Source organism: Dipodomys spectabilis, unplaced genomic scaffold (assembly GCF_019054845.1).
Source record: "Dipodomys spectabilis isolate Male_0828 unplaced genomic scaffold, ASM1905484v1 ptg000001l, whole genome shotgun sequence".
Lineage (NCBI taxonomy): Eukaryota > Metazoa > Chordata > Mammalia > Rodentia > Heteromyidae > Dipodomys > Dipodomys spectabilis.
Window position 1 is genome coordinate 24672762 of NW_024870678.1, and position 26078 is coordinate 24698839.

At 41.8% G+C, this 26078-nt stretch overlaps 1 protein-coding gene across 1 annotated transcript in view; it reads left to right on the forward strand.

Annotated features, from left to right (window-relative positions):
* The first annotated feature begins 6528 nt into the window (after positions 1-6528).
* The window catches only part of Heca (hdc homolog, cell cycle regulator), a 45635-nt gene continuing 26085 nt past the window's right edge, over positions 6529-26078 (forward strand). The window contains exon 1 of the mRNA XM_042699484.1: positions 6529-6893. Coding sequence (XP_042555418.1) covers positions 6614-6893 — 280 coding nt within the window. The 5' untranslated portion in view covers positions 6529-6613. The remainder of the gene's footprint in view (positions 6894-26078) is intronic.

Sequence of the window (26078 nt, forward strand, 5' to 3'; positions counted from 1 at the left end):
TGGAAAAGCAGGAACCCCAAAAGTCAAACATACTTATTGAAGATAAGGTTGTGAGTATTATGGATAAAAAAACAGTATGGGGGCTGGGAAGGTGGCTCAGTGGTAGAGCGCTTGCCTTGCATGCATGAGGACCTGGGTTCAATTCCTCAGCAACACATAAGCAAAAAGAAAAAAGCCGGAAGTGGCGCTGTGGCTCAAGTGGTAGAGTGCTAGCCTTGAGCTGAAGAGCTGAGGGACAGCATCCAGGCCCAGAGTTCAGGTCCCATGACTGGACCCCCCCCCCAAAAAAAAAAACAAAACAGTATGGTAATGTACAGGCACACTCAATGGATCTTCATAGGATGTATGGTCAGAAAATGGCTGTGTTGTTATGATCTGAGTCAAATGCCTATGCAGGCCCAAATGAAGAATTGGTGGTTTTAATGAATTTGAGATAGACAAAAGATCAGTCTCCAAGTTCCTGAAAGATGACAAAAACAATTGTGATCATATTGACCACACATCAGAGGTGTTATTGACAGCAAAACTGATAAGGCTCTACAGCTTAGCTACATGACCCCTCAAACTGGTGATAAAAGGAAGTAGGGGAAGAGAGTTTATTTAGGTTCCTCCTTGGGTTCAAGTATACACAGTTACACATATATGTACATGTACATATGTATAAATGTATAAACCAAATTTTATAAAGTAACTAATATTTAAGAAAATCATACTTAATTTTTGTATGAAATGCATTACATATAGAACAGATAGAATAAATATTTTCCATTCTGTACTGGTTTTCAAAAAACTGCTGATAGAGCTGGGCATCCTAGCTTCTCAGGAGGCTAAGACCTAGAAGATCATGGTTCCAAGCTAGCCTAAGAAGGAAAATCTGTGAGACTCCATCTCCACTCAACCAGCAAAAAATTGGACTGGAGGCATGGTTCAAGTGGTAAGGTATCTGTGGTGAGCAAGAAAACTGAAGAGCAGTGTGAGACCCTGAGTTCAAGTCCCTGTACACACACATGCACACACATGCACTGATAGAGACATTCTGAATGGATTTTACAACCCACCAACAGAAGTTGACCTCTAGCTTGGAAAACAATGCTAATAGCTATCTGTATACACAGAATTGTGTACAGTGAAGGAGAGAGTACAGAATGGTAGAGTCTAGAGAAGTCTTGGGAAAGATAATTCTTGGTCTATCTTTTGAAAGCAGGGTCCTTCTGAGATTACAGAGGTCCAAGTTAGAGCAGATTCTGAAGCAGGAAGCCATATATACACCCCAAAAGGCACATAAGTTGGAATAAGCAGCAAGTTCAGGGACCACAGAATTGTGAACTGACATTATAAAATTATAAAATGAGTGTAAAAATTGTAGAGGACTGAGAAGAGATTTTGAGGGCAAATATTTGAGAAAAATATAAACATTGATAATTGACAACTGCCTGATTGGAGAGCAGATTTATGGCATTTAATAACTGATATTTCTATTACTGGTCATTGGTTTTAATATTTCATTTTAGGTAAGTTTTTTTATTGTGAAAATACTGTACAGATGGGTTACAGTTACACGAGCAAGGTAATGAGTATATAACAAAATAATGATTCCTCAAAGAAAACCTGTAGGTACAAGAGAGGACAGAGGTCATATCTAGAAGACATTGGTACATAGAGACAAGATATGCTTACTTAAAGTGACATTAGTAGTCAGGTTTCATCAATTTTTTAGGTTAGGCTTACATACAGAACAGATGGGTACATTGCTACAGTGTCCTCATTCCTTCGAGTATCTACAGGTTCACCCCAGCCTCCTATTTTGTTCTTGAACTCAATGCATGGGCATTGTCCTTTTAGCTTTTTCCCTCAAGGCTAGCACTACAATATACCACTTGAGGCACAGCTCCCTGCTAGCCTTTTGGTGGTTAATTGAAGATAAGAGTCTCACAGACTTTCCTGCCCAGGCAGGTTTGGAACCACCATCCTCAGATCTCAGCCTCCTGTGTAGCTAGGATTACAAGTATGAGCCACTTGTGCTTAACTTTACAATGTTTAAGGAGTAAAATCAAGAATTTCTGACAACTGGAAGGGATTATAATGGAGATATTAGGGATGGCACGGTGGAGTTGTGGAGGAAGACGAGGAATTAATATGATTAACTTTGAGACACTCTAAGCTCTCGTTCTATCTAAAAGTGTACTTAATAGCTGGGTGCCGGTGGCTCATGCATGTAATCCTAGCTACTCAGGAGGCTGAGATCTGAGGATCATGGTTCAAAGCCAGCCCAGGCAGGAAAGTCCATGAGACTTTTAATCTCAGTAAACCACTAGAAAACCGGAAGTGGCGCTGTGGCTCAAGTGGCACTCACCTTGAGCTGAAGAGCTAGGGACAGCGCCCAAGCCCAGAGTTCAAGCCCCATTACCGACAAAAAAAAAAAAAACCAAAACAAAAAACAAAAACATAAAAGTATACTTAACATATGACTGCATACTCTAACCCTAACTCAATGTAGCTAATACAAGAGTTCAGAAAGGCACAAAATGTCAAAGGAAGAAAACAAAACATTCAAAGAATCCCTTTATTCTAAGCCCTGAAGATTTGCCAACCCTTTCTTCAAAGGCTAACATTGTTTTTTTTTTTTTTTTTTTTGGGGGGGGGGCGGTCGTGAGGCCTGCACTCTGGGCCTGGGCGCTGTCCCTCAGCTCTTCAGCTTAAGGCTAGTGCTCTACCACTTGAGTCACAGTGCCACTTCCGGCTTTTTTCTTTTTGCTTATGTGGTGCTGGGGAATTGAACCCAGGACCTCATGCATGCAAGGCAAGCGCTCTACCACTGAGCCACCTTCCCAGCCCCATGGCTAACATTGTTTACCTTTGAAGATCTCAATCTGCTACTGTGTTTTAATATTGCAAAGAACTAGGAGATAGAGCTGATGAAGGTTAGGGGAAAGAAATCTGAGGTACAGTTATAAATTTTTTAAAAGTGTATTTCTGAGTACACGAGTTGATAAGGGAATTGGCCTCCTTAGTTTTTCTAGAGCTCTTTTCTGGAAGCATCTAAGGGGAGAGATTGGCCTCACCAATCTCCATCTTTTGTTATTTCAGTAGTTTTTTTTTTCTCTCTCACACCTTCAGAAATGGTGAGAAAAAGGGAAGGAAAAGAGCCAGGATAGCAGGATTTCTGTGAAATTCCACACAGTGTGACAAAGATGAGGAATGGTGTCCTTCAACTTCTGCTAAAGTTTGGTTATAACATCTTGATTTTAGTGTATTGTCTTTGTAGCAATAAAACAGAACTGTAGCCTCTGCATCAAATTTGGTTAGGATTAAAAATAACTTATGTGGTTGGGGATGGAAGAAGTGCCACCATCTCCTTCCTCCTTTTCATTTTGTTGCAGTTTGAATGGAAAAGAGGTGGCTCACATAATTAACCAGAACTGTAATTGGCTGGATGTCTGTTTTAAGCCAATTGTGATGTGTGTGTGTGTGTGTGTGTGTGAAAGTGTGAAAGTGTCCAATTCTTAAGTCTCAGTTATATGAAGGTGGGAAGCAGCTGGTGTGAATGTCTATCTGCAGGGTATATGCACACTAACTTTGATCAATATGGCATGACAGCAAGGTGTTTATTGAAAAAAAAAACAGTTATCTCAATCAGTTTTGCACTCCAGTCTATAAGTTCTTCATCTTCACCACTTTAACAAAACAAACAAAAGAGGAGAAAAGGAAAAGCCGAACTAGTGTTAACAAAAGATTTTGAGATTTTCTTCATCCATCTCTAGTAAAGGTGAATTGGTAATGAATTAAGTAGAGTCTGAATGGACCACACTAACACTTTATCTCCCTCCACAACTCAACTGTCCTCCTTCTAAAACCACTATTTTATTAGCTGTCATAATTTCTTTCAGTTTTCAGAATTTCTTAATCCATCCCATTTGGAGTGACCACCCAGTTCTGCTTTACCTACCTTAAAAGCATCTGTACTTCTGGCCATGCCTGGAATCTTAACTACTCAGAAGGCTGAGATCTGAGGATCCTTGTTGAAAGCCAGCAGAGCAGTACCCTCTGATCTCCAGCAAAAAGCCAGAAATGGGGCTGTGGCTCAACTGATAAAGCACTAGAGCCTTGAACAAAGAGGCTCTGGACAGTACCCAGGCCAGAATTCAAGCCCCTGAAGTGGCACACACCACGCACAAAAGCATGTGTACTTTTACTTATTCTTGTATTTGTTATACATATAATGCATGTCTACTATATGCCATGTACTCTGCTAGGCACAGAGGACACAATGACAAATAAGGCAGGCATACTTTCTACTATCCAGTGGGGACCCAGACAAGATATAGCTGAATAGGTGATTCTGGTGAGGAAGCTATAAAACCTTCAAGAAAAGAAGCCTGGGGGGGGGGGGGAGGGGGGAAAGGGGAGGGAAGAAGAAGGATTGGGATTGGGGGGGAGGGGGGAGGCTGGGAAGGGATGTGAAGGGTAAACCAAAGGAGGAGGATGCAATGCTTGGCAAGAAATGTACGCATTATCCTTCCCATGTAATTGTAACCCCTCTGTACAGTATGTTCACAAATAAAATAAAATTAAATTAAAAAAAAAAAAAGAAAAGAAGCCTAACTTTGGGTTGTCAGAGAAGACTTCACAGTGTATTCATAGTTTGAGACATTAAGGTCCACAAAAATGTAGCCAGAAGAATACTTTCAATATATGTCATTCAATAGATTTTTATTGGACACTGACTATAAGCAGGCCTTTATGCTGGACTGCAGAGGCAGAAAGAGACATACCATATGGGGTTTGGACAGACATGAGAATATAGGTACAAAGTATCTATCTGTAAAACTATCAATAGAGTCTTCTAAAGAACAACTTTCCTGTGTTGAGGGTATTGAAAGGTTTATGAGTTTCCTCCTAAAAAGTCCCGCCAGCAATTGCTCTGGCGTATCCAGTGTTCTTCCAGCTGCCCAGAACCTGAGCTCAAGTGATTGTGAGGATGGCCTTCTTCCATCATTTGCCTGTGGGTCTCTACAGGTTTCATAATGCAGCCACAGAACCTTGATGGAACAGCTGGGTTAATTAAAGGTTACACTAAAGGAAGAGGACACTAAAACCATCAGCTGAGATAGTCTTCTATACATTCATTTGATGTTAGTTGTTCCCAGAAGTGCCTGAGACAGATAAAAATCTACATATGGAGGTTTCACTTGAGTATTGGAGATAGACCAGAAAATACGTAACATATATACTGTCAATGTAATGAGAGGCAGAGGAAGGGGGAAAAAATGTTGAGATTTCTGACAACTTTTCTGGAAGGTTTCTCTGTAGGATCACTCTGAGGAAAGTGGTACATATTTGTGCTGAGACTTGAGGAATGGGAAAGCGCTGGTTTGGGAAAAAAAGGCAAAATAGAATTACAGCAAGAGACCAGTGTGGACTGTGTAGAGTGGCGCTTGTTTGTAATTCTAGCTACTGGGAGATCAGCCTGGGCAAAAAGTTACTGAGCCGACAGTTCAATCAATAGCTGGGAGGTGATGTGCACCTATCTCACGGGAAGTCCGGGCGAAAACTTGGGACACTGCTGGAAAATAAAAACAAAAGGCATTGGAGGTGTGGCTCCAGTGGTAGTGTCTCTGCTGGCCAGACCAGACCACCCCTTCCACCAATACCACACCAACTAAACAACAGCCACAAACCAAGGCAAAAGGGGCTAGGTGGCTCACATTTCAGAGTGTAGCCCGAAGCTAAGTTCAGATCCCACTGATGTAACTGCATAAACGAGACCCAGGGGTCCTCGGCCCTCCCTCCCCTGCCCGCTTCCTCGGCCTGGTCCTAGCCCAGGGACTGGCTGGAAGGCAACCCTTGGTAAATGAGCTCGGCTTCCCATGCAGACGCTCTGCTGGTCACCGCCACTGTCCAGGAATGCAATTCTGCGTCTTTAAAGAACGACGGGCCACCGGATGGATTATTAATCCAGAATCCTTTGTTTTCTTTTCCTGTCGAGTCACCTGCTTTATGTTTCCAGAACATACCGTTCTGATCCTCAATTACACCGAGGTCACGAGGCCGCCGGACGGTTTCAGAGTCACCGGTGCCGTCGCTTAGAATCTCAGAGTCGGCGGCCCGCGGACCCCGGGGCTCCAGCGGCCCAGGGTGCTGGCTCCAGGATGACGTCACTCGGAGGCAGGGGGCGCCGCGCGGGGCGTGACCTCACCGGGGCGGGCCGGCCCGCCTGACGTCAGACGGTGGGCGTGGCCGGGGCCGAATCCCCAGTGTCGTCACGGGAGGGGGCGGGCCTAGAGCGTGTCAGCGCAGCCGAATCAAAACAAGCCCGAGACCCGCCTTTTCCCCCTCGGCTGCCGAGCGCCTCGCTCGCGCCCCGGGCCCGCGGCGCCCGCGCGGCTGCGAGCTTCGGGTGGCCGCGCGCCGGCTCCAGGACGCCGGGGAGGGCGCGGCGGCCGGCATGGCGCGGCGCGACGCGGGCCGCGCGGTTAGACGGGGCTCCTGAGGAGCGGGCGGCGGCCCCCGCGGCGCCCTCCCGGAGCCGCCGAGGCGCGGGGCGGGCGGCGACCCGGCGGAGGGGCGCCGCCTTCGCTGACGCCGGGCACCTGGGCGCGGGCGCGCGGGCGACATGCCCAACCCCAAAACCAGCAAGGGCGGCCGCAAAAACAAGCGCGCCAACAGCAGCGGAGACGAGCAGGAAAATGGAGCCGGGGCCCTGGCGGCGGCGGGCGCGGCGGGCTCGGCGGCCGGCGGGGGGGCCCTGGCGGCGGCGGCGGCGGCGGCCGGCGGGGCGGCGGCCCCGGGCGCCCCGGGCCCCGGGGGCGCGGCGGGCACCGGCGGAGCGGGGACGGGCGGCGCGAACGCCGGGGCCGCCGCGGGGGCCGCAGCCGCGGGCGACGCCAAGAACGGTAAGCCGGGGGCCGGCGGGGCGGACGTCAACTTCCTCCCCGACGGGGACGGCGCGTCGGCGGGGCCCTGGGCGGCGCGGGCGGCGCGTGGACAATGCGAGTCAGGAAGTGCCCACCCTGCCCGGCCGCCGCGGCCCCCCGGGCGCTGTCCGCGCCGGGCGGCGGGGGGTCGGGGCTGCGGGGACACTGGGTGCTCAGACTCCGAGGGGCGCCCGGCGTGCCCGGTGCGGCTGCCCGCGCGGCTCCGGCCAACCCGCGTGCGTGCCCGGGGCGGCAGGGAGGGAGCGTGGGAAGGAAGGAAGGAAGGAAGGGAGGGAGGGAGGGCTGCCCAAGTTGGGAAGCGAGATCCGATTGAAAACTTGAGGCGCCGATTCATTATTTTTGCCCCCCTCCCCTCTCCCGTGAAGGAGAGCCCCCCAGGGCCCGCACCTCCAGGCTGGCTGCGTGGATTGCCACCGGTGTGTGCGGCGAAGGCGTGGGTGGGTGGGGAGGGGGTGCTTTCTAATTCTCTGGCTCGCTTGAGGAAGGAAGAGAATCTGAAGTTGACTTCCGTTCCCAGCCCGGAGTGGAGAAAAAAAAATGAAAAAAGTCATCTGCTCCACACGTTTAGAAAGAAGCCTAATAACCGTAGGCAGTGCCCGAAGGTCCCTTTTGGAGAGAGACGGCGGGAATGTGGCCGAGCCGTGGCCGGGTCTCCCGTCCTTGCTGCTGAAACGTGGTTGGACAGGGCGCCGAGCACTCAGGTGGACAGTTCTTGGAGGTCCTCTGGACCAGGCAGTTTTTCAGGGGGAGAGTATGTAGGTGGATTTTAATGAAGGCACACCAGGAGAGTTCTCTCTGGCTTGTTAGAAGCCATACTCCACGTGGACCAGTCACTTTATGTAAACAGGGCACCTGCTCTTCCAAGAACCCCACAGTGCTTCCACCCTAGAAGATTGGATGTCACCTATGGGGAATGATTGGCCGTGTCTCTGCAGTTTTGAAGTAGGATTAAGTTACTTTCGGGAATCACCTTAACTCTCTTTGTGAGATGTTTGCTAATACTTCTGGCCAGGTTGTATTCTCCGCTTTATTTTGCATTCTTAGCTCTAACCTTCCTTTAGATGTTGATAGGGCAAGAGAGTAGGTACTCTGACTTACTGGATAAGATAGACTTCTTCTGGTCCAGCCATTTTAAAGAGATTGGACACCTTGGGAAAGGCAGTGGTCCTGGGCCTCAATTTCCTGTATGTAAGAGAAGAAAAAAAAATGACAATTACCCTCTCAGAAGTTTATTAAGAGGCTTCCTTCTCTTGCCAATTGCCAGGTTTTGTTTTTCTGGTTTCACTGTTACATTTCACAAATGCATATGAATTACTTAGACCATATTCTCCTTCACTGTCTCCCTTGGCTCTCTTCCCTCCTACTGGTACCTGCCACTCCCCCTATCTGAGCCTGTGTTACTTTACTGTCATTCTTTTTTTTTGAAATTTAATTTTATTGTCAAGGTGATGTACAGAGGGGTTACAGTTACATATGTAAGGTAGTGAGTACATTTCTTGTTGAACATTGCTGTCAGTCATTTTTAAAAATGATTTTTTAGCTAGGTGCTGGTAGATCATGCCTGTAATCCCAGCTACTCAGGAGGCTGAGATCTGAGGATCTCTATTTGAAGCCAGTCTGGGCAGGAAAGCCCATGAGACCCCAAATTAATCACCAGAAAACCAGAAGTGGCACTGTGGCTCCAAGTGGTGGAACGCCAGCCTTGAGCACATGAGTTCAGGGACAGCATCGCCCAGTCCCTGAGGTCAAGCCCCATGACTGACAAAAAAACAAACAAACCATTTCTTAGTGTATAGTCATTGCACAAAGATTTCACCATGGCATTGTATACAAGCATATATTATACTTTGGTAAGATTGATCTCCTCCACTGCTCACTTCCTTGCTCCTCATTATCTTAAAAGCTATGGGTAATAAATTTAGTAAAGTTCTTCTCAAATAATAAATGATCAATAAATAGTAATTATTTATTCATTTAAATGTTAGTCACTTATAGCATGACAGGTCCTGAATATTGGGGGACCCAGTGGTACTCTGGGCTGGGTGTCCTGTTCTCATGGAGTAAGCGAATTCCTATCCTGTCCTGGTGACTGTTCAGGCTCCCCAGGCTGGATTTTTGCCCTAGTAAAAGCTTAAGTTAGCTGTTCTCTCTCTTCCTCCTCCCCGTCTTTCTCTTACTCTATCCTTCCCTCCCTTCTTTCCTTCCTTCCTTCCCTCCCTCCTTCCTTCCCTCCTTCCTTCTTTCCTTCCCTCTTTTCCCCCCTCCCTTCCTTCCCTCCCTTCCTCCTTTCTTTTTTGTGGCTCCAGAAACACTGATTTACTTTAAAGTAGTGTGGGAAAGATTTTTTTTTAAGGCAAGTGGTACCTCCTAGCTGGAAAACAATACTCCTTTTACTCCTCTTTGAACTAACAAATGCAGTAGATTTAGCAATATTGTAAATGACTTTTTAAAGCTGTGTATCTCTGCTTGGAAGCTTCCTTTTCTTTCCCCTCCCCTCCCCTCCCCTTCCCTTCCCTTCCCTTCCTTTCTTTCCCCCTCCTTTCCCCCTCCCCCCTCTTCCCCCTCCCCTCCCCCTTTCCTCTTCCCCCTTCCTTTTCCCCTTCCCCCCTTCTTCCTCCCCTCTCCTCTTTTTTCTTTCTTCTCCCTCCCTCTTTCTTCTCTCTTTCTCTCCTCTCTCTCCCTCTCTCGCTTTTTCTTGTTACTTTGAAATAGGGTGTTACGTGGCTCAGGCTGGTTTGAAACTCATATGTAGTCTTAAGTTGACATTGAATCTCATAAAATCCTCCTGCCTCAGCCTTCCAAGTGCTGAGATTTCAGTCTGTGCTCCTATTCCCAGCAGGAGTTTATTTTATTACGTAAATGGGAAAAAAGAAGAAATGGGTTCAAACATTGCCATAATTGGGGTCATAAAGGATGCAAACTTAGAGCAGGGAGGTGAGTTTCATGATACCCATTTCTTGTCTCTAACTGGTGTGATGACTCAGTGAGTGATTTGATCTTAATTTCAAGAACCTATCAGTGTAGTCTGCAGGTCTGCTGAGGTCTGCTTTGTGCAGAGTGAATATGTGCAAATGTTTAAAATATGGTGTGTGGGTGTGGGAGAGGTGGCATTAGTGAGTTTTTATTTGGAAGGACCAATCGCTTTGTAAACTCACAATAAAGGCCTGATTATTTTTGAGTTTTGAATATTAAATCTAGCTTTTATAAGCATATTTTTATTTTAATATTTTTATTATCTTTAAGTAATTGCACAAAAGAGTTGCTATTCCACAAAGCAGTTTATGAATGCAATGCATTTTGATCAGTGCCACTCCTTTCATCATTCCAAATTATCCCTTCCCTTGGTTTTCTTAAATTTGTAGGATATGCATTGAATTTTATGACTGCATGCCCCCTACTATTCATTTGTCTTCCCCCCTCCTTTTGATCCTACCCTCTACCTCTTCTAAAATTTTTATTTTATTTTTATTGTAAAGGTGATGTACAGAAGGGTTACAGTTATTTAGGTAAGGTAATGAGAACATTTCTTATTGAACATTATTACCCCTTCCCTCATTTATCCAGCACTCTCCCTCCCCCTACTCCCCTCTCCAAGTTGTAAAGTTCATTTCTAACATAGTGTCTTGTGATTATTGCTGATGCATTGGTTCACTCCTGTTCTTTGTCTTACCATTTTGTTATTCCCCTTCCCTTCCCCAAATCAGATAAATATATATACAGGACATAGGGTACCAAAATAAAAAACAGCAACAACAGGGGATAAAACAAAGGAAAAAAGAAATAACTTCACATAGTACATTAAAAAAACAAAAAACAAAAAAGCCCTCTTGTTTCCATATCTTGGAGTTCATTTTCATTAGCATCATTTTTTTTTTTTTTTTTGCCAGTCATGGGGCCTGAACTCTGGGCCTGGGCGCTGTCCCTCAGCTCTTCAGCTCAAGGCTCTACCACTGGAGCCACAGCGCCACTTCTGGCTTTTTCTGTTTATGTGGTGCTGAGGAATCGAACCCAGGGCCTCATGCTTGCAAGGCATGCACTCTACCGCTGAGCTACCTTCCCAGTCCTTCCATTAGCATCATTTTATCTGGCCATATGTATATAACTATTGATTTGTGATTCTCTGCTAGGACTATCCTAGACATATAGTAATTATTACAAAAATTACCCTCTACCTTTTGGGTACCAATTTTCTGGTGGTTTTTTTTTTTTGTTGGACTGTGAATATTTTTAAAAACTTAACTCTGACACTAGATATTGTGGTTTTGAATATTTACAAATCAAAAACTATTAACTCTCTCTCCTTCTATCCCCCCCCTCTTTTTAAAGTCTTGTTATAAAGCCCAGGCTAGTCTTTTAACTTGTTTTCTTGTTGAACTTTTAAATGATTTGTTCTCACTGATTAGTTTTTTATCTATATAGTTAAGAATTCATAGAGTGACTTTATGTCTTATAACTGTTGAGCACCAAAGCATAATATTATATTTACTCTTAGTAGTTCATTCCAAGTATCAATAAAACAAGATTGCTAGCTAGGAAAGTTTGGGGAAGATGTTATGGATGTAGTTGAAGAATTCAACTGCTTGCTGTTGTAAAGTATAATAATACTAAATGTAAAGATATTGAACCCTCTAGTAAATTTATTACGTGTGTGTGTGTGTGTGTGTGTGTGTGTGTGTGTGTGTGTGTGTGTGTGTGTGTGTGTGTGTGTGTGTGTGTGTGTGTGTGTGTGTGTGTGTGTACCAGTTCTGGGGCTTGAACTCATTTCCTGGGTGCTGTCCCTGAGCTTTTTTTGATACCAGTCTTGGTGCTTGGAACTCAGGGCCTGGGCACTGTCCCTGAGCTGTTTTCAAGGCTACTTCTCTACCATTTGTGCCACAGCTCCACTTTTGGATTTTTTGGTGGTTCATTGGAGGTAAGAGTCTCGTGGACTTTCCTGCCAGGGCTTGCTTTAAACAGCAATCTTCAAAGCTCAGCCTCTGGAGTAGCTTTGTCCCTGAGCTTTTTTTTTTTTCTCAAGGCTACTCTACCACTTGTGCCACAGTGCCACTTCCAGTTTTTATTTTTGGTAGTTTACTGGAGATAAGAGTCTCTGGGACTTTCCTGCCTGAACTGGCTTCAAATGATAATCCTCAAATCTCAGCCTTCTGAGTAATCCTAACTAGGATTACAGGCATGAGCCACTGGTGCCTGGCTGGATACTTACTTTTAGATTTATTTTTGTATACATTCAAGTAAAATGCATGGAACTATGGGAAGTACCATCAGCCTACATAGTAAACATGCTGTAGCATTTTAATTGTAGGTGGACAAGATTTACCAATAACTATTTCTAGGATCTACTAAGGAAATAGATTACAGCTATGTAGTATTATCTTGAAATTCTGGTTCCATTAGAACTCTGTTTTTTTTGCTTTAGATCTAAAGGTGTATGAAACTTTGATTATGGTCTAGCTAGTTTTTAGTGAGCCTGGATCTCAAGTACTTTTATAAATTCTTGTTTGATGGCTGAGTATGGTTTATTGTACCACTCATCCCAGAGTGCCTACAGAACCCTGAATTGGTTTAGCCTTGAATCATCTAACAACTTTTGGTAGCAGGTGGAATTAGTGATTGTCCTTGCATTTGGTAGACCTAAGTGCATATTGGCTTCTCAGATTTTTTTCTCCAAATGATCTTGGACAAGTGATTTACCTTCTTGGTGTCTTAGTTTCTACCTATGTAAAAGAAATGATTGTATCTACCCACATATGAAGATGCCTATATCTAGTATATATAATAGAATGTATTAGAATGGTGTTAGACTTACAGCATGAGCTTAATGTTAGCTATTTGTCTTATTCCTGGAAATCTTTGAGACAGAATTACTTGTGGGATGTTTATTATGAAGTGCTCCTGATTTGTAGGAGGGAAAGAAAGCAGTATTGGATAGAGGGGAGAGTTGAACTATGTTACAGATGTTCCAGAAGAAAACTGGAGCTGGGATGGCCTTTCAGACATGTATGTTGAAACATGGGGCTGGTCCTTTAACGCCCTTGTCTGCCATTTGGATACGGGCTGCCCTCTGGAAGAGAGTTTATTACCTTGGATTGGAGGTGGTATCTTTTGCTGAAGAGCCTTTGTGAGAGTGATTCTTTTAGTATTCTGGTTCTTTGCTTATATTATCAGTACCAGTCACATAAAAGGCAGTAAAGAACAAATAATGTCTTTTAACGATTAAATAGGTTTTGTGGGCCAGACTAGTAGGTAACCATCCTATAACATCATTTTGATATAAAGATGTGTTCTGAATGCCGTACATATGTTTACAAGTAGGTATTTGTGGAGCACTACTTCTTGTAAACAGAATTTGTATTTTGTTTCATTCTCAGGCTGCCAAACATACTTTAAAAATAGACTGTCTTTTTAGATGTTTAATTCCTATGTTTATCAATTAACTACATTAGAAGGAAAATGAATAGTGTTTGCCTGCTGATTATTTCAGATCGTGAATTCATATCTTTCTCTTAAGGATTTAAAGTAGGTGGAGCAGTATTTTGATCTTGAAAAACATTTTCTCACCTCTCTAGAAGTCAGTTTTACCAGGTTCTTTCAAATATTGCTACTTTTGTACATTTGTCTTTTTTGAGACAAAGTCTCTCTGTTTAGTCCAGACTGGCTTCAAGCTTTTAATCCTCTTAGGTCTGCCTCTGGAATGCTGAGATTACAGGCATATGCCATCGTACTTGCAGGACATTGCCTTTAGAAATCTACTTTTGCAATGGGAATTGATAGAAAATATTATCTGCCAAAGATTCTTCCTGTATACTTGTGTATTATAAGAATTAATCATTGCTCTGATGATGCACTTTTTGTATGGTCTTTATTCTATACCTTGGTTTTAGGGAAAAAAAATCCAGTGTCAGCACCTGTAGGTCCAAGAATACACACCATTCTTTGGAGAACTGAAAACAGGAGCGTGGTGACCTGTATGCCTATAATCTCAGCAGTTGAGAGGCCAAGGCAGAAAGATTGAGAGTTCAAGAACGTATAGTGTGGATTACATAGAGAGACCCTATCTCAAGGCCAAAAACAAACACTAGGAGATAAAACTTCCTTGATCCTTGGTTTTCAATCAAGTTTAGGCTTTTATCTATGCAAAGCAAGTGCTCTACCACTGAGCCACCTTGCCAGCCCAGGCTTTTATCTATGTACAATTAATTTAAAGAACTTGAAGGAAACAGAGGGGAGACTTTTAAGAAGAGTAAAAAACACAAAAATTCCACATGCCTTGATTTATAATCACCAATTCTTTGGCATTCTTAAGAAATTTATATAATTATAAATGGTTGATTTGGGGATATAACTCAGTGTTCATAGAAGGCTTGCCTTGTGTGCATGATGTATGATGTATTGGGTTCATTCCTAAGTATGGTAAGTTACTTTCATCAGTAATAAAATGAGCATTGTGGAAAATCTTTTTTTTTTTTTTTTGGGTCCGGTTGTGGGGCCTGAACTCTGGGCCTGGGTGCTGTCCCTCAGCTCTTCAGCTCAAGGCTAGCACTCTACCACTTGAGCCACAGCACCACTTCCGGCTTTTTTCTTTTTGCTTATATGGTGCTGAGGAATCGAACCCAGGGCCTCAGGCATGCAAGGCAAGCGATCTACCACTGAGCCACCTTCCCAGCCCCTCATTGTGGAAAATCTTTAAAAAGCAAAGGCCAACTTCCTTTTTTATTTCTAGTCAAACACATAATCTCATCTTAAAGCTCACAAGTTGTTCCCATTTTACTATATATTCTTGTGGCCTTTAATTTTTTTTATATAGACTTAAAAGTACACAATTTTCATGAAAAGATTACACTTTTATTTTTATTTTTAGTTTTTGGTGCCAATTTTGGGACCTTGAACTCAGGCCTGGGCTCTGTCCCAAGGCTAGTGCTCTACACTTGAGCCACAGCTCCACTGCTGGCTTTTCTGGTACTTTATTGGAGATAGAAGTCTCACAGACTTTCCTGCCTGGCTGGCTTCGAACTGTCATCTTCAAATCTCAGCCTTTTGAGTAGCTAGGATTGCAGTGTGAGCCACCAGTGCCTGGCTAGATTACATATTTTATAATCTGATTTTTTAATTGTGAAAATACTGTACAGAGGGGTTACAATTACATGGTCAAGGTAATGAGTACATTTCTTTTTTTTTTTTTTTGCCGGTCATGGGGCCTGAACTCTGGGCCTGGGTGCTGTCCCTCACCTCTTCATCTCAAGGCTAGCACTCTACCACTGGAGCCACAGCGCCACTTCCGGCTTTTTCTGTTTATGTGGTGCTGAGGAATCGAACCCAGGGCCTCATGCTTGCAAGGCATGCAATGAGTACATTTTTATCAAGCATTGTTGGCCTCCTCCTTTGTTTCCCCTTCCCATCCCTTCCCATCTCCACCCCCACCCCTCCATAATCTGATTTTTATACTTAATATTTTATGGACATTTTAGTTCAGTAGTTAAGTATATAGGCACTTCACATTTTTCAAGATGTGGTGGGGATATTAGGATTTGAACTTGGCCTTGTGCTCTACCACTCAAACCAGATCTTTTAGCTTTAATAATTTTTAGATAGGACCTGAAGCTTTTGTTAGGCTTCAGACCTCAGTCCTCCTACTTCTGCCTCCTAAGTAGCTGGGATTGCAGGTGTGTATTACTGTGTTTAACCTATCATTATTTTAAATAGTTACATGTGTCAGTAGATGCCTGCACCTTGAATAATATATGATCCTTCCCACACATCTTAGAAAATTTTTCCAGTACTTCTCATCTTAGCCCATATTTGCTTTTATAACAAAATACCACAGATTGGTAATTTATAAGCAATAGAAATTTATTTCTTACAGTTCTGGAGCAGTCCCAGATCACTGTGTGGACAGATTTAGAGTTGTGTTAGGTCCTATTCTATGGATGACATTTTTTCACAATATCCTCACAGAAAAGGTAGAAAGGGTAAACTTGCTTTCTCAAGTGCTTTTACAAAGGGCATTCATTAATCTCATTCATGATGTTACCTTGTGACTTAATCGCCTCCCAGATCACAACTATTACTCTTGCATTGAGAATTAAATTTCATCATGAATTTTGGAGAGGATACACACTTTCAACCCATAATCTGACCTTAGGAGTATCAAAAAATATGCATATTTTATGAGTTTTCATACATGCAGTAAGATTGCACCAAAGAAAGTGCAAAACATTCTTCAAACTGACACTGAGAAACATTACGATGATGGTGAAAGGTCTGTTAATGTAGACAGTGACTCTGACATCTGAAAGGTTTTTATTCAAGCAGTGCTTTGACTATAATCTGCTTTCCTTCATCTTTTGTTTCTGATCATAGATGAATTAGCAAAAAAATTAAGAGCAAAAGATGAAAATGATTTTATCTTCTATACATAGAAATATACACAAGTAAATTAGTATCTGTACTACACAAGCGCAAACTGCAGAATAAAGAGCAGGCGCGAGTAGAGTGGTGAGAGTAGTTGAAGATGGAAAAGTGAATAAGCATGTGGAGCTGATGAGTAGCTGAAAGGAGGAAAGAAGCCTCATGAGTTCTTTGGGATCAGCTGGGGCTTAATGTTATTAAGAATCAAATGGAAGAGTTATCTTTTTGCAAGCAACATTTGGAGAGTTCATATTATGTTTCTCATTCACTAACTTGCTCATTCATTGTATTATTCATATACTACATATCATGTGCTTACTGTCTTCTGAAACTGGAAATAACAGTGTTCAATTATATTTGGGTGCACCAGAACCCCAAGAGCTTGGTGAAGCTGCAGCATTTAGCCACAGTAATGTACTGTGGGTGCTCAGTGGAAAAAGATTTGTTTCCTGGAGGGGAGGATGTTTGAGCTGGGTCCTGTAGAAAGAGAAACAGAGGAATGATGCTCCACACAGAAAGAGGTGGGAAAGGCCTTCATTTCTGGTTGCTATCCAGAGTTTGATATAGCTGTTCTAAAGTGCCGGTGGTGGGGCACAAAGTACAAACACGCAGTCTGACTGGGCAGTCAAACTGGATGTTTGGTAGCCAGTGGAGAATCACTACCATCCACCAAGGTTTGAAAGCTGGAATGTGATGAGCTGAATCTGCAAAATGGCAGTTACCAGCTTGTAAAGTTACTGCATATTTTAACAGAATGGGTATTTGGTGTTGCAGCTCATCAAGGGCTGGAGATCTGAGCTGCCGTGCACTCTCAATTGTGAACACATGCTGCTTTTCTGCTCAGCAGGATGATAGTATCACAGCACCCCAAAGCTGCTGTGTGGAAAGTCTTAATTGTGGGCCCAGAATCCCTGGGCTTTTCCAGCCCTAGGAGATTAGCTAATTGAGGTTACATTCAGAGAATAAATGCCCGGGGGAGAAGTTGAGACCATTTTCTCTTGAGGGAAGAGAGTCCTCTCTTGGTTTGTTTTGTCTCCCTTTGGTACAGTCTGTCTTGGTTCAGGTTGAACTAATTTGCCACTTTATTTTTATCATCTAACAAATTTTATTTTATTTTATTTTTTTTGTCGGTCGTGGGGCTTGAACTCTGGGCCTGGGCGTTGTCCCTCAGCTCTTCAGCTCAAGGCAAGCGCTCTTCCACTTGAGCTACAGCCCACTTCCGGTTTTCTGGTGGTTTATTGGAGATAGGAGTCTCACGGTCTCTCCTGCCTGGGCTGGCTTTGAACTGCGATCCTCAGATCTCAGCCTCGCTGAGTAGCTAGGATTACAGGCGTGAGCCACCAGCGCCCGGCTCATCTAACAAATTTTAAAACAATACACTCAAGCAATGAGAGATGTTATTGTTTTGTACAAAGTGACTATGTGTACATATATATTTCATTTATTTCAGAAAGCTTTCAGTTCTCAGTGCTTGGTGAAATACCAACTTGTATGTAATCAACAGGATGTTTTAGCTAGGTTGTCCTTGAGAGCTTTTTACAGACTAGCAAAAACTGAGTAGCATTTCTAATGCTTAAACGTTATATGTTCTAGTTGAGTTTATTAGGAGTAGAGAAAAAGTGCTTATACTAAATTATACTATAGAGATAATACTTGAAACTTGGTGCTGGTGGCTCACACCTGTTTAATCCTAGCTTCTCAGGAGGTCAAGATTGAGGATTGCCATTCAAAGCTAGCCTGGGCAGGAAAGTCTGTGAGACTCTTATTTCCAATAAACGAGAAGTGGAGCTGTGGTTCAAGTGGTAGAGTGCTAGCCTTGGCATGTCAAGGACATGGCCTAGGACCCTGGTGTGTGTGTACTAGTGTACACATGTGTGCACACATGCGCAGGGGCACGCATACACTACATGATCTCAGAGAAATATGAAAGACATTCAGAAAAAGTTTAAAGGAAGGCAAAAAAAGATTTAAAGAGGAAGTATTAAATGCTAATCATATAATTGTTTAGACTTTAAAAGATTTAATAGGAATGTTAAAAGCCTGGTTTTCTCATATATGTACATAATATAGTACGTTTCATAGATTTCACTTGTTTGGAAGGAAAACCTTTATCTGCTTTAGGTTTAATATTTGACGGCCTGCAAATTAAATTCATAAAAGATTAAAAAGAAAAAAGGCATTTATGTGCAGAAAAATGTGACTCAAAGGAGTGGTTAGAATTTGGGGCTTATATATCACAGAAAGAGGAAGGGAAAGGACACCTGGGGGAAACAAATGGTTCTTTTGGAATGATAAATGAGCTCTCAGGAAAACAGATGGAAATAAGATAGTTTTGTGATAATGTTGAGTGATGTGGTGGTGGTGGACTTCCTATTTCTGGTAATAAGAATCAGCCTTTCCTAATTCCTCTTAGCAAAGGGATTTATTGTAATTGAGGTCTTTTGAGGAATTCTGCTTTTTAATTTTTAAAATTTTTAGCTCATTTTAAATTGTTTTTTAATTATCTCTAGTAATTATACAAAGGAATTGCCATTTTATCTGCTTTTGTGCAGATAAAAGGTTTCATCAACTCAAAGACTTCAACTCAGAAGATTCCTTTCCCCCCTTCTAGAATTTGAACTCAGATCCTGGTTCTCCTTTGGTACTCTACTACTTGAGCTATGCCTCCAGTCCAATGTTTTGCTGGTTATAAAAAGAGCTTTTATATCACAGTGGAATATACTATTAATTGTTCAAATATATTACCACTCAAGTTGTACACCCCTTCCCTGAGGAACAGTTTCCAATAGTCAGGAAAAGATGGCCCACATATCGTAATTCAGATTTGTATTTATTTCATTTTATTAGAGATTCCATTAGAAGTAAGTGCTTGGTAGCATAACCTATATAAAGCTAATCAAGAAGATACATATAGGTCAAAGTTAGCAGGGTATCAAATTGTTCATGTATGTATAATCATGCTAACACATTAATGTATATTTTTTCCTTGAGGGTAAGGATAAGTTTGATTATAGTTTAGATCATGTCCCTTCAAGTTACAAAAACATCTCAGGAGAGTCTTTTTATGAGAGTCTTTTTATATGGAAATTGAGTTACAAGCTCTGTTTTATGTTTCTAAGTGAGTACCCTTGAATGTGATTAGTATTTCCATTTAGTATTTAGTAAAACTGTATTATAACATAGCTTACTAATAACACCATTACCTAACAGCTTAGCATTGGAGCAGGAATGGAAACTATGGGAATGTACAGAATCAAGTCCTTTCTATTTTTGATTGGCAGCAGGTGCTATCTGTAATCTGAGAGACTGAGCGTTGGATAGTTGGCAATGGAACAGATATGGAGAGCCCAGGGCAGCAATGCTAGAAGTTATGGAGGAATCCTGGTATTGAGAAATAAAAGTACTCCTTCAGTAGAGGCAGAAAGTGTGCATATCTCATAAACAGGGAGCCTAGGCTTCCAAACGGTTTCCATCTTCTCACGTTCTTACTCTGTAGTGCTTATGCGCTGTAGCTTCATGGTTCTTGTATTGACAGCATTCCACCATATTAGGTATTGAGTTTCAGTGAAAATGAAGTGTTGTAGTACTGAAGAAGATTAAGGTTCCTGGTGATGAATGTATTGGTGTCCTGGAATCCATAGACAAGAGAAGCAGCTATTCCCTGTGACAGGAACCACAAGATAGCACAGCTTACACTTGGAGCCAGGTATGATAGTGACACTTCAAGGGTACATTTGAAGATAAGGACACTAAATGTCACAGATGGCCGTCTTCCCTTCTTCCAGAAAAGGCATGCTTGAGTCTAGGGAAATGTCTGACCACCATGTCTCAGTTGAGTTTGAGTTGATGTTGGGTCCATCTTGACCTCTATACATATGCAAATGATACACAGGTTTTTGGGTGAGAGGACTTACAGTTCAGGATGAAAGCATCAAGAAAGCAAGAGACAGATGGAGTAGCTTTTAAAAGGCCTCATACACATAATTTTAGTACTTAAACTGAAATTAAATTTGTAAAACAACACCAAAAAAGGATTTTACTCAAATTCCTACATAAATATTGATTTGACTCTTATAAGGGCTTGATAGTCTTAGCATTTCAGAGATTATAAACTTTTTTCTTTTTTTGAAGGTTGTGGGGCTTGAACTCTGGGCTTGGGTGCTATCCCTGAGCTCTTCAGCTCATGAAGAGTGCTCTACCTCTTGAGCCACAGTGCCACTTCCGGTTTTCTGAGTGGTTTATTGGAGTCTCATGGACTTTTCTTCCTGGGCTGGCTTTGATCCATGATCCTCAGATCTCAGCCTCCTCAGTAGCTAGGATTATAGACGTGAGCAACTAGTGCCAGGCTGAGAGTGTGAACTTTTGAACTGACACTTGCTTTTTTTTTTTTAAGTAATGGAGTCTGAATTCAGGGACTTGCACTTGGTAGATGGATAGTCTACCATTTGCATCAGGCACCTAGTCCTTTTTTGCTTTAGTTATTTTTGAGATAAGGTCTTCTTGCCTGGGTAGGTACCTGAACTGATAGACCTATTTTAGGCTTTTAGTTATAGTTAGGATGGCAGTTATCCACAATGGTGCCCAGCTACCAATTGAAAGAGAGTCTTAACATTTTTGCTCTGGCTGGCCTCAAGCTATAATCCTTGTGATTTCAGCCTCCCAAGTAGGGTTATAGGTTTGAACTACCAGCAAGGCTGGTAAGCATTCCTTATTCTTAATGGATTAGATAGAGTTTAGATAGATAGCTAGGACATGATTATCTCAAAAATAACGTCCTAAAATAAGATCACTGGCTTGAGACATTCTGTTAATTAGTCTAGAAAGGGTTTGTCTGATTTATACTAACACCAGCAATTCGTAGGATGTTCATTTCTTTTCTTTGTTTTTTTTTTTTTTTTTTTTCCCTTCTTGAAATTTTCCTGATAAAGTTTATGAACTACTCTCTTGGAAACCAAGTTGGTTTCTTGGCAAGCTGCTTTGTATGTATATAGGTGACTGATCCTTGGACTATTTTCATTTTTATTGAAGTCTATATAAAGCTTAGACATGCCCTTTTCTTTTACAAGTCTTTCCTTGTTGCAACAGATTCTTGGACTTGCTTTTGTTGGTTGCTAATGCTGCGTTTCAGAAAACAAGCTTGTACAGTGGGGCCCGAGGCAAAGGCTTGTCCTTCTCCCCTGATCCCAGCAGAATGCCAGGTGATCACCAAAATCAGTATACCAGGGGTGGTGTGTATGTATGTGAGTGTGTGGGGGTGTTGTGGTGCCTGAATTCTGGGCCTGGGTGCTGTCCCTTAGCTCTTCAGCTCAGGGCTAGCACTCTACCACTTGAGCCACAGCACCACTTCCGGCTTTTTCTGCTTATGTGGTGCTGAGGAATCGAACCCAGGGCCTCATGCATGCAAGGCAAGCACTCTACCACTGAGCCACCTTCCCAGCCCACTTTATTATTTTGGAGGAAAGGAGGGGAACAGACGGGAGTAGAGAGTGAATTTGCTTAGATATCAGCAGGGCAGAAAAAATATATAGAAAACAAATGAGGTTAGGATTCAGTTTATTTCTGGGTAAAATAGATATGGAAATGAATTTAGTTACATTGTGGTGAGATTTTATTGATTTAAATGTAAAAACCATCTTGAGTTGTTAACCCATTCCATTGACCCAAACATGATGTCGGTAAGGCAGGAGGAACTCCGATTCTCAGTGCCTGTGCTTTCTCTGTTGTCTAATGTGAGGTTCTGTATACCATGTGGATAGTGGGTCTTGTCAGTCTTTCCAAGGAAAATGGCTTTTTGCACACTGAATGACATGTGAGCCTTTGCTTATATGTTTCCCCCCTCTTTTTTTGCTCTACATTTCTATTTGAATAGATTTATTTCATTGTCTGTTTCTATTTCGATGGAGAACAAAATTTGGGATCAGAAAACCTTCATGTTGTAGTTAGGCTTAAGTACTTGTTAAACTTAATTTAGCTTATCCTTAGTTTTTAAGCAAGTCTAAATATTAATATGAATATTGATTTTTAAATTTTTTTTATTTTTTGGGTCCGGTTGTGAGGCCTGAACTCTGGGCCTTGTCGCTGTCCCTCAGCTCTTCAGCTCAAGGCTAGTGCTCTACCACTTGAGCCACAGCGCCACTTCCGGCTTTTTTTTTTCTTTTTGCTTATGTGGTGCTGAGGAATCGAACCCAAGGCCTCAGGCATGCAAGGCAAGCGCTCTACCACTGAGCCACCTTCCCAGCCTTGAATATTGATTTTGAATAAGGTACTATTCTCAATTACAGAGCAGTGCCTTGTGATCTGGTTATACAAAGTTATGTTAATCACTGCTTTTGTGCTCTTTATTTTAATTTTTATTTATTTTTGAGATTCTAGGGTTTAGAGCATGCTAGGCATGTGCTCTACCATCTAGTGCTTTATCTCCAGACTAACTCTGTGCTATTTATTAGGGTATATGCTGAAGGGCGAAGATGGAAGAGGGTAGACTACTGACTAGCTGGATATATTACTAAAGGAACTTTTGTGTGTTGAGGAAGTGCCTGTAAAATCTGAGCTAATGATTGTCCTATTTTCAAAAAATATTCAGGAAAAGCTATAGAACCATTATTTCCATTCTGAAATGCAGTGCGAAGGCGTATTTGGGAACCTATGCTCTTTTGGATCCTGACATTGTTTATGTTAGACCAGGAAGGTAAGAATTTCAGACTTTATGGACATTATTGATGTATATTTCTTACTGATATTAGAGGATTGGAACTAGAACAAAAATACAAAGTAGATAAAATAGAAATAGACATACATATTTAGTTTGAATTTGAGACTGGGTAGGTTATAGGTTTAATAACAGGGAAAAAGTGGGTTTAGAATAGACTGAATGTATCAAGAAAACATTAAAAGCCCAGGTTGTTAAATATGATGCTTCACTGTTTATATGGATAGAGTGGTTTGCCTGAGTAGAAAGAAACCTTCAGTTTAAATCCTAATCTAAGCAGAAAGTGTGTTAACTGGACATAATCTTCATGTACTCAATTTGCTGCCTACTTTGTTGAGGTCTTTCACTCTAAAATAACATAAGAGAGATTAAGTGAATCAGGCTAAGGCAGGTATGCTTAAGCTATCTTATTAGCTCCTACACTAATAAATACAAGTGGACAAAATATTTTTGTAAGTACTTGTTCTTCTTTATGTGTAGGACTTAGGGTGTTATTTTTGTGAATAGTAGACTGAAAATGTCTCAAAAATTTGAGAAACTTAGTAAATCCTTTTTAGTTTTCACTTAAAAAAAAACTTAGCAGAGCTGGGTGCCAGTGTCTCACACCTGTAATCCTAGCTATTCAGGAGGCTGAGATCTGAGGATTGAGGTTCGAAGCCAGCCCTGGCAGAAGAGTCCCCATGAGACTCTTATATCCTGTTAACCACTCAAAAACCAGAAGTGGTACTATAGCTCAAGTGGTAGAGCACTAGTCTTGAGCACAAAAAGGCTCTGAGTTCAAGCCTTACAATGGACAAAAACAAACAAAAAAAACTTAGCAGTTAATCAAGAAACAATTATTAAACACCTGGTGAGTCTAGTGGTGATGTGGGGCACCAGCAGCTGCAGTGAGCCCTGGCGTCCAGTCCTTTCTCTTCTCACTTTTGCGGTGAAGTCACAGAGGAGCACCAGTAGAGGCTTTGGTATGACCTGGTGGGTGATAAGATGGAAAAGCCAGGCTGGGACCTCATTACATGCAGCAGGATTTTAGTCCAAGTTTTGAGTTTTCCCAATGTGTGTGTGTAGGATCATAGTCCAGTTTTTTTTCAGAATGCTATTTTGGAGCTCCCATCAAGCTTTTCTGCTGTGTATATTTTAAATTGTCACACTTATTTTAGAAAAGATGCAAAGGTTACAGTTTCCACTTTACTGTAAACATTTTCATCATGATATTCATAGGCAGAGCTGGAATTATAGCAATTTTTAATAACCATTATCTATGTAAAATGATAGACATTTTACATTAAAAATTTCTATTCAGTTTTTACTCAGACTTTGATCCTATGACAGGATATCATCTTGTTTGAAACTTTCTATTGATCATCTTACCATATTTTTCTCAAACAGGATTTATATCTACACTTAAATTTATATTAAGGAAAACTTTCTAAATGATAGAGTAAGGACATCCAAACATCTCTTCTGTAAATGCAATGAAATTTATCAAAAGCAACTTTTTTCAAACCCCAGGACCAGCACAAGAAACAAAAAAACCCCAGTGACCTGGTAGTCACGGAGGGTGAAGAATAGGTATGATGTTTTCCCCAGGGTCTAGAGTTGTCATTATTTGGCCTAAACAGATCAAAATAGTAAAGCCTCATGTATAAGGCGTATTTGTGACCTGCTCAGAGCTTACTTATTAAAAAGCCCTGGTTAGTTCAAAACAATCAGCAGTGTCTGTTTAGTACTACAGCTGTTACAGTCAACAGTAGTAGTTGGGGCAAACAAAAAGTGACTCAAGAAACTTAAAAAGGGAACCTTGGGAATTAGGTATCATTAAAAGACCTTGAAATCTCAAGGTATTTTAGAAAATATTTGGTAATAAATATTTTAGAAATTATCTGGTATTTTAGAAAGCCATGCCCATGGGCAGGGTAGGATATATGCTCAGGAATGTACATGATTAGGAAGTACCCTAAGAGACTCAATCATGTCTGGCTGGTCTCAAAGATCCACAGAGGCACAAAGTAAAGGCTAAGAACAGTTGTAATTACCATCACATTTAGAAGACATGCTTCAGTGTATACACAGCCTCTCTGCAAAGAGAAACTTAATATTTAAGTCATTTAAGGAAGTCTCCTGGACTTACCCTGACCAATAAGCTAAGTAGAGATGTAGGTGGCTGCACAGGACAAAAAAAAAAATTACAGATTTTACTGACATAATCTTAAGTAGCCACAATAAAAGCCAAAACCAGATCTTGGAAGGAAAGAGGATCTGATCTTCAGAGTTGCTACTTTTATATTAAAGCATCTAGTTGGCAACAACACAAACATATGAGACAAAGAAATAGGAAAGTATGGTTTACTTTCCCCCTCCCCCATTCCATACTGGATACAGAACAGTTATTTGAAATACTAGCTGAATTGGCTTTCATGGATTGGCACCTGGTCAGGGTTAGAATATTTTTCAGAGACTCAATGTATTTCTTTTCTTCTGTAGTATAGTAGCTTCCCATCAACTATAACAAATACCTGAGAACATCAACTGTGATGTTTTAGAGCAGTATGTGCACATCATATCCTCAAAATGTTTCTTTACAGTTATTTCTCACTGGAGCTTGTAGAAGATATTAAATAGTAGTGAGTTATGGGTTATATTCTCTGAGAGTTAGCTGCCTTGCCTGCTGGATGGTCAAAGGAAGAGGTAAAGTGATTAGTCTTTTTATTTGGAGTCATTGGGATTTCAGAGGTGGTAGGGATCTGAGCAACCCTACTATGGCCTTTAGTCTCCAGATACTATTGGGGCTCATCAAGAGAGAAGAAGCAGTTACAGCATCTGGGGATGATGTGCTGTAACTTACGTAGAAATAGGAAATCGCATATATAAAATAGAAGGTGTTTTGACTTTTGCTAAATTTTGGGTATTTTTGCTGGCAGAGGAGGATAAGCCTCATCAAAAATCAAGTTTATTTTCTTAGCAAGGAACATTACTTAAAATTGGAACATAGTGCTGAGTGATATGAAGTCTCTTTTTAGATTCTTTAAAAC